Source organism: Mus caroli, unplaced genomic scaffold, assembly GCF_900094665.2.
Source record: "Mus caroli unplaced genomic scaffold, CAROLI_EIJ_v1.1 scaffold_16246_1, whole genome shotgun sequence".
NCBI classification, from domain to species: domain Eukaryota; kingdom Metazoa; phylum Chordata; class Mammalia; order Rodentia; family Muridae; genus Mus; species Mus caroli.
In genome coordinates, this window is record NW_018390753.1 from 7,223 (window position 1) to 16,837 (window position 9,615).

The following is a 9,615-nucleotide window of genomic DNA, read 5'->3' on the forward strand; positions in this document are numbered from 1 at the left end:
TTTATACTTATAGCCACAGGTGAGTGCAGCTCTCACCTCCATCTTAATTCCTAAGTGTATTCTAAATATTTATACTTATAGCCACAGGTGAGTGCGGCTCTCACCTCCCGCCAAACACCTCTACCTTTTCTTTGGAACAGAAGGAGACCACTACAGAAAACAGAACCAATCAGAATTTAATATAGAAGTGATCATGTGGTATCCTTAATAATTTCTATAGCATAATTCCCGCAGCTAAGGCATAGGGAATATTGTAGGGGACAGAAAGATTTTAAGAGTACAAACAGGAAGTCTGCTGTGAAAATTATGTCCTAGAAATGTAAGGGACACTACACACCCACAAATTCTTAACCACATGGCTGCCCTAACAAGAACTAAACCAACAGACATACTAACTTAGAAGGGGAAAGTGTCACAGGGCTCCAACCTTATTCAAAGAACTTCAGGCAACTAAAGAATGCTGAGTGGCAAAAACAGATTTCCCCAGGAAAGAGCCCCTGCCTCCCATTGGTCATCCAATGCCAAATGGTCAACCCTGAGATCACGCACACACCAGTAACAACACAGAGACTGAGTGAGTTAAATTTCGGTAGGGGTGTGTGTGTGTGTGAATCAACAATTTAAGAAGAGGAGGTCATGAATTTGAGATAGTAAGACGGTTGGTTGGAGAAAGGAAAGTGGGAAATTATATAATTATACTTTAAATTAAAAAAAAAAAAAAAAAAAGAGGTCATGAATTTGAGATAGTAAGACGGTTGGTTGGAGAAAGGAAAGTGGGAAATTATATAATTATACTTTAAATTAAAAAAAAAAAAAAAAAAGCCGGGCAGTGGTGGCAGATGCCTTTAATCCCAGCGCTTGGGAGGCAGAGGCAGGCGGATTTCTGAGTTCGAGGCCAGCCTGGTCTACAAAGTGAGTTCCAGGACAGCCATGGCTACACAGAGAAACCCTGTCTTGAACTCCCCCCTCCCCAAATTACGTACACAACCCAACAAATGAAACAGAATATCACAGCAGATATGTGAGTTGGGCCTAAACCTACTTTAGGCATGATCTTGGGGGCACATTAGGGATTTTTTAATGGCTCAAGTAGCCCACGGTTTAACTGGATCATGTTAGATTTCGTCAAACTGGGATTTGGTGGCTGCTTTGATGAAAGGCAATGGAGCATGACATCTGATAGGATGAAGCGGACTTGAAGGTCAGCAGCTGGCAGTGCCCAACAGTTTCTATTTCTACTAAGGAACTTTTTAAAGCTTTAAAAAATATATTATTTATTTATTATTGATACAGTTTTCTGCCTGTAGGCCATAAGTGAGCACTAGATCTCATTATATATGGTTATGAGCTATCAAATGGTTGTTGGAAATTGATCTCTGGAAAAGCAGTCAGTGCTCTTAACCTCTGAGCCATCTCTCCAGCCTCAAGTAACTGGTTTTGTAAGAATGAAATAAAAACACTTTTTTTTCTTTTGTAGGCATACACTTTTACATGGTTTGGTTTTAGCACATAAATACCTAAGTAATTTGGATCTACCTCTTTAATAAAATAAATGACTAGGCATGGCACTATATGCTCAGCACATCGGAAATGAAGGTTCAAAACTCAGGAGCTGACTACACTGAGTTCACTGTCAGCCTGGGTTATATATGATTCTCAAAAACTCAAAAGTAAATATGAAAACAAATTCATAATTAGAACTGTTTCAATTCATGCGGCCTGTGAAAAATTTATTTCAAGATTTTAATAGATTTATTTAATTTATATATTTGTATCTGCATGTACCAGAAGAGGGTGTCAGTTCCCATTACAGATGGTTGTGAGCCACCAATTTGGTTGCTGAGGATTAAACTCAGGTCCTCATGAAGGACAGACAGTGCTCTTAACCACTGAGTCATCTCTTTATCTCCCCGCCCCTGTTTAAAAAGTTTTAAAATGTACTTTTATTATTGTGGGTGTTCATGATGTATCAGTGATAGAGATACAGAATGAGATAGACAGACAAAATATATGACATATTTCTATACGAATAAGACTCCCTGCAACAGAGCAGCACATACTGTTTTCTGAAGCAGCCACTCCCTGGCTATGTATGTTTGGCTACCCCACTGCCCTCACTCCTTGCTGCTTTAGCTCCTCACCTGTAACACAGGTATAGTAGTAGTACAACCTTACTCGAGGATCTACCGATTGAGTTAGCAATGTATAAAGTTAGGACAGTATATACGGAACATAGCAAGCACAGTATTAGCTACTATCATCTCCACAAGAGGTCTCAGTTCAGAAAGACATAATTCTAGGCATCACCTCTCTTCCACATCTTCACTGATGCGGTTCTGCAACCGCCGGAGTCGGGGGTCACTGGATGAGTCCTCCTCCTGTTCCTCAGGCTCGGCTTCTTGTTCCTTGGCTTTCTTGATGAACTGAAATTCTTCATCCTCTTCATCTGAGGACTCCATAGGGGCATAATCTGGTCTCTTTCCGGACACATATCGTTTCACCTTCACCTTTTCCATTGAGATCTCACCTGGTCAAGAAAGATAATATATGTTTCAGTATCCTCTTCCCTAACTCCCTCCACCTCTTGGCTTTGGCAGATAGAACTCTGCATTCCTGATTGTCAAGAGACTAAGGAGCATATGACAGCCATTCTCCAACCACACAGTCACCTCTCACTGCTTTCTTATAAAGTCTACGGTGTGAGAAGTTGTTTTATGAATACTAACACCAGGACATCAAGAGGTACCTTGGGGAACAATGAGNTAGAGGAATGTGAATAGTCAAAGTGCAGAAGCCACCCCCTACCCCCATACATTTATGCTACGTCATCTTAGCACTCAGTGGGGATTTAATGACAATGTCCCCCATTGGCTTGGCTCTTTGACCACGTGGTTCCCAGCTCTTTGGGTAGGGACAGGAAGTACAGCCTTGCTAAAGGAAGCATGTCATCAGGGGTGACCTTTGAGGCTTCAAAGCCATGCACCATTCCTACTGATTCCTACTGTAGTGCCTGAGTGTCCTCTGTCTGTCTGTCTCTCTGCTCCATGGTTGCACTGCCATGCCTTGCTCTACCTTCCTGCACTCCAATCCTCTGGCATCATAGGCCCAAATAAAACTCTGTCTTTTATAATTTGCCTTGGTCAACGTGTTTTATCACAGCAATTGAAGAGTAACAAACACACACTTCTTAAACAAATTCTGTATAACAGTGCCCAGCAGATTAACAAGAGTAATTTAAGTGGGATCATAAAACTAAGTTATCACTCACAATTTTTCCCCTCTGGGATGGGGTTTACTGCTGTGAACAGACACCAGGACAACGGCAAGTTTTAAGAGGACAACATGTGAGTGGGGATGGCTCACAGGGTCAGAGGCTCAGCCCATTNTCATCAAGGCAAGAGCAAGCCTGGCAGCATCCAGGCGGGCACTGTGCAGACAGAGCTGAGCGTTCAACTTCTCCATTTGAAGGCTGCTAGTGGAAGATTGGATTCCAGACAGCTAGGAGTAGGGTCTTAAAGGCCATGTCCACAGTGACACACCTGCTCCAACAAGACCACACTTCCAAATAGTTCCCCACCCTGGGCCAAGCATATACAAACCATCACATTCCACTCTCTGGCCCCATAGGCTTATCCAAAATGAGTCTATGGCGCCATACCTAAACATAGCAAAATAAAAATACATTTAACCCAACTTCTAAAGCCCCCCTCCAAAGTCTACAGCAGTTTCAACGATGTTAAAAGTCCCAAGTCCAAAGTCTCTGAGGAGATTTAACTAACCACTTAACTGTAATTCCCAAAGCAAGACATGAAACCAGCTGGGCAAACTCCAAACTGTGCATCTCTAAGGCTGATGTCAAAGCTGTCTTAAGATCTCCAACTCCTTTATCATCTNTGTTGACTACAACAAACCAAATTTTCCTGGGCTGTTTCCACTGTGTTACTAGTTTTTCTCAGCAGATAACTTACAGCTCTGGCATCTCAAACATCTTGGGGCCTCCAAGGCAACTTCAACATTACAGCTTCTTGTTCCAATGTCTAGGATCTACNCAGACCTTGTGGGCTACTCCAAAGGACTGCTGCCCTCTGTAGCACTCTAAGCTCAGGTTGATCCACTCCACTGCCGCTGCTGTTCTTGGTGATCATCCCATGGCACCGGTATTTCCAATACACTGGGGTCTTCCACTGCAACTAGGTATCAACAATAGCCTCTCATAGGCTCTCTTCATGGTGCCAAGCCTTAAACCTTTTGCATAACCCCTTCAGTCTTGGGTCATTAACTGCAACTAAGGCTGCATTTTCCTCAATGGCCTTCCATGGCCTCTCACAGTGCTAAGCCTCAGCTNTTCTTCATGACCTGGTCATACCTTCAAAACCAGTGCCACCTGGGTGACCCCACATAGGATTGCCTGGTGTTTGAGAAAGTCAGAAAAGTAGTTCAGATGCCCTGGAATTAGAGTCATGGATGACTGGGCCACATAGTCCTCTATAAGAGCAACAATTGCCCTTAACCACAGACCCATCTGCCAGCCCAAATACCTTTCTTTCCTTCTTTTTTTTAGTTTTTTATTTTTTCAGAGGCAGGGTCTCTTTATGCACACCTGGCTGGCAATGACCAAGCTGGTTTCAAACTCACAGAGCTGTCTGCTTCTGCCTACTGACTGCTTAAATGTATATGCACACACTTAGGTGTTTTCTACAACTTTCTTTTTTTTTTTTCTCTTTGTTTTCTACAACTTTCTTCAGACAGGTCCTTTCACTGAACCTGTTGCTTGCTGTTTCAGTTATTATTAGCCCAGCCATCAAGCCTAAAGGTCCTAACTCATCTCTTCTCCCCACAAGGTGTTCTATGTGGATGCTTGGGGTCTGACCTCANGCACAATAAGGGCAGCTCTCTTCCTAGCTTCTCCCTCTGCGGTGCTATGGCAGCCTTATGACCTAACTTAATGTTCTGTTCTAACTTGCCAGCTCTACCTTTTCCTCTAGCTCTTGTGCTGAATCGGGAGATCTCTTCTATAACANAAACAGGGTGGAGCTCAAGAGGTGGCTCAGCAGCTAAGAGGCTCTGCTGCTAATGCAGAGGTCCTGGATCAATTTTCCAGCATCTGCATGGCAGTCTGTAGTAGTGGATACTCCAGTGCNAGAGGACCCCAGGCCCTCCTCTGGCCTCTATGGGTACTGCACCCACATGGTGCATATCCATGCNTGGAAGCAAANCATTCATACACTTAAAAATAAACAAACAAAACAATTTTTTTTTTTNNCGAGACAGGGTTTCTCTGTGTAGTTCTGGCTGCCCTGGAACTCACTTCGTTGACCAGGCTGGCCTCGAACTCTGAAATCCGCCTGCCTCTGCCTCCCAAGTGCTGGGATTAAAGGCATGCGCCACCACCACCCGGCCAAACAAAACAGTGAAAAGAAACACACAACACAGGCCTCTAGCTCACTTTTTTTTTATATTTTGATTTTTGTTACTGTTCTGCCTCCGAGCCTCTCCTTTAATGGTTGAGCCATCTCTGTAGCATTATTATTATTATTATCATCATCATTATCATTTGTAAGGATGCTATGTGTGGATATGTGCACAAGTGTAGGTACTGGCAGAGGCCAGAGGTGTCAGATTTCCCTAGACTTGGGGTCCCAGGTGGTTGTTGAGTCGCCTGACGTGGCTGCTGGCTATTGAACTTGCGCCCTGTGGTAGAGCAGTATGTCCTCTCAACCGCTGATCTGCCTCTCCAGCCTCCTTTACTTTATATTTCGAGAGAGATCTCCTCACTAAATCGATCAGGTAGATGCAAGTGGATCCCGCTTTCCCCATCTCTACGCCACCTGTGACTTTAGGCGGGACGCAGGAAGAAACTGCAGCTAGGTTTTAAGGGTCAGCCGAGCTGGCATGGTCGGCGTAAGGCAGGTCTGAGAGATACTCAGGATGAAAGAGGTCAGAGCCAACCGGAGGGGAGGGGAGCCCGTACCTTTCTCGTTTCGAACTGGGACGGCCCCAGCCGTAGACTGGATGGGCGGCTGCTTCATGAGTGCGCTTGGGACCGACATGGTGACGGCTGCCGCGGGGACTCTCCAAAACGGACTCAATCCCAACAACGAAGAGCAAGGACCACTGGCTGTGCCCGACACAGCTGCGCAACTGACAGACAGAAACAACTTCCGGTAGGGGGAGAGGAACCGGAAGTATATAACAGAGGATTGTGGGTAATTGGAGGGCGGCTCTGCGCGGATCGCTTAAAGGGCTAGGCTCAAATTTGTGAGCTTTCCTAGGCAACTTTCTGGTCTTCAACCTCTTAAGAACTGGAAGGTCCTCCTTTCTGACAGTTGTTTCTTTTGGGTTTTGGTAAGGTCCAGGAAGGTTCGGATTAAAGATTTTATTTATTATGTTTTAGGAGAGACTGTTGGTGCATATTGTTTAAAGCTAGAAGTGTGGCCGAAAGTGGTGGCGCACCCTTTCAATCCCAGTAAGAGCCAGAGGCAGGCGGATTTCTGAGTTCGAGGCTAGCCTGGTCTCACAGAGTTGAGTTCCAGGACAGCCAGGGCTACGCAGAGAAACCCTGTTTCGAAAAACCAAAAAAGAAAAAAAAAAAGCTAGAAGTGTAAAGTGTTTTATCCGGATACGTGGTCACGCCTGTAATCCCAGCATTTGGGAAGGTGAAAGAGGATTGCTGAGTTTTGTAGGCCAGCTTGGGCAACAGGAGAAGACTCTGCCTCAAAAGAAAAAAAAAAAAAAAAAAAAGGAGAAAAATTCCTTAGGGGCCAATTGTTGATTTGGACACACATGCCATTATTCTAGCACTTGAAAGACCAAGGCAGGTCGATTTCTGTAATTGAGGCTAGTCAGTCTACACAGTGAAAATTCTGGGAGGAAGTACAATATTATATAGGACTTTGAAGGTTCTGTTAATATAATTATCAAGTTTTTTCACCTGTGTCCTTGCTGGGTGAAGACAGGAAATTGACAAACTTTAGTGAGGGTTTTCAATGAGTCAAACAAGAACAAAGCTTACAAACAGAAAAGCCTTAGAAGGCTAGAGTAGACAAAAATATTTTTGTTGTTGTTGTTATTATTAAAAATGTTTATTGGATTATAACCACATTACATTCCCATCCAAATTAACGGGGGAGGAACCCCAAAGATGTACATAAAAATAAGAAGTTAAAGTCAAAACCCCTTAGAGTTTGTAAACAACTATGCACTAAATGTTAACCTGAGAGAAACAGCAGAAGTGTCTACCTTTAACAAATTCTGCTGCGCATGGTGGCGCATGCCTTTAATCCCAGCACTGGGGAGGCAGAGACAGGCAGATTTCTGAGTTCGAGGCCAGCCTGGTCTACAAAGTGAGTTCCAGGACAGCCAGGGCTATACAGAGAAACCCTGTCTCGAAAAAACAAAAACAAAAAAGCAAAAAAACTCCCAAATTCTTATTATTGGGGTGGGTGTCCCGTGGTGCATATATGATGATCAGAGGACAACAGTGAGAAATGGCCCTTATGGAGGCTCTGGGAGTAAAATAAAAATGCTAGGCTTGGGTGGCAAGCATCCTTACCTGTGCATCATCTCCCTTCTGTTTGAGACAGTGTCTGTTGGATTTGGGCTCTGTGTTCAGGTTAGTCAATTTAGCCATGGAGCTGCAGAACTCCACTTGATTTGCATCACCTGTGCTGGAATTCTAACCCTCCTTTAAATTTGGGTGCTGGGAATCAAACACAGGTCCTAATGCAAGCACCTTATGGACTGTGTTATTTCTTTCAAGTTCTGCCTATTGACTTTTAGGCTTATTTGTCTTCTATTCCCTTTTTTTTGTATTGTTTTAAAGATTTATTTATTTTATGTATGTGAGTACACTGTTGCTTTCTTCAGATATACCGGAAGAAGGCATTGGATCCTGTTACATATGGTTGTGAGCCACCATGGGATTTCTGGGAATTGAACTCAAGACCTCTGGAAAAGCAGTTAGATCTTAACCACTAAGCCACCTCTGCAGTCCCTTGTCTTCCATTCCTTATGGCATTTATGAACATATAGATCTTTCCCACGAAGCAATGCTGCAAAGCAGTAGTGTACTTTAAAGGAAGATCTGGAGGAATAGACTGGGCTCAATATTACAGGATCCACTGTTAAGTGTTGATTTAGATCGTGCACCCCTCATTCCGAAAGCAGAGGCAGTAGGATTCCAAGGTTAGCTAGGGTGATATAGAGAGATGTAGCTGTGTTTATATATTTATGTATATGAATATATACACTGTCTTCAGACACACCGAAAGAGGGCATCAGATCCCATTAAAGAAGACGGTTGTGAGCCACAATGTGGTTGCTGGGAATTGAACTCAGGATCTCTGGAAGATCAGGCATTGCTCTTAAGCACTGAACCATTGCTCCAGCCCAGATTTGTTCACTTTCAAAGGCTCTGTCCTCTTTACTATACAAATACAACCCCCATGCTACCAACCTGATACCTCTGCCTCTACAAACACTAAATGCCAGAACCTTCAGACTCACATGACTTCCAAGGAATCACCAATCTTTGTTAACAATAAACGTGTGAGCTAGGCAAGGTGGCATATGCCCATGATCCTAACACTTGAAGACAGTAAGAAGCTTGAGGCCTGAGCCCTGCCTCAAACCTGAAACCCTCAGCAACATTTCTCGGTCCAGCGGATGTTAAGCACGTCCTCTCTTTTGTTTTACCTCTTTGACTCAGGTGACTCGCGCTTCTTTATCATGCCACGGAGCCGTGCGGCTGACTGAAAAACACACAACATACATGTACACATAAACATGCTACCATATAGCTACATCGTTTATCCATTAAAGTATTAAGTGTCTGCTACTATAGCTACGTTTATTTAGGAAATAGAGTCTAAGATGGGATACTTATTGCTAGTAGATAAATACACCGTCCGTCAATAATAAAAGCAAGTATATATCGCCATCTAACATACTGGCATTCTGGTTCCTGAGCCAAGGTGCTTATGAGTGTATAGGATTAAATACAGTATTTCATAAACATACTACCACAGGACTGGCAGTGTGGCTCCGAAGCACAGCACCTGCTTAGCATGCATAGGAGTGCCTGCATTCACAACACTGCAAAAGAGAAATTTAAAACCTATTATGTGAAGTGAGGTGGCTCACACTTACCTATAATCCAACATTTAGGAGTCTGAAGACAGATGTAATAAGTTCACGGCCAGCTTGGCTACCAAGGCTGCCTCAAAAATAAAAGAGCCAGTGAGATGGCTCTGTAAAAACAATTACTGCCAAGCCTGACAACCTGGATTCGGGTTCCAGGACCCACGTGGGACAGGACCACAGCTGACCTCTGACCTCCACACATGTGCCGTAGAATGCACTTGTCTTTCTCAAAATAAATATAGTCAGGAAATCGATAATAAAATACTTTGTGTTTAGCCTGCTCAAGGCTAATTGGCAAAGATCAAGCACAAAGTCTGGCCACCAGGTGTATGGGGTGGGGGGGTGGCTTTGAGAAATGATAGAAAGCACTTGCTCTCCAGTAGGAGTGGAAACTATACTCCACAGGCCGGGTATTGGTGGCCTTTAATCCCAGCACTCGAGTGGCAGAGGCAGGTGGATTTCTGAGTTCGAGGC

General features: G+C 43.8%; 1 protein-coding gene across 1 annotated transcript in view; it reads right to left on the reverse strand.

The window, feature by feature from the left end:
• Positions 1-6,151, reverse strand: part of LOC110288810 (microfibrillar-associated protein 1A) — a 13,316-nt gene extending 7,165 nt beyond the window's left edge. Inside the window, exons 1-2 of the mRNA XM_021155059.2 lie at positions 5,972-6,151; positions 2,308-2,527 (exon numbers count right to left, since the gene is read on the reverse strand). Coding sequence (XP_021010718.1) covers positions 2,308-2,527; positions 5,972-6,050 — 299 coding nt within the window. The 5' untranslated portion in view covers positions 6,051-6,151. The remainder of the gene's footprint in view (positions 1-2,307; positions 2,528-5,971) is intronic.
• Positions 6,152-9,615: the final 3,464 nt, after the last annotated feature.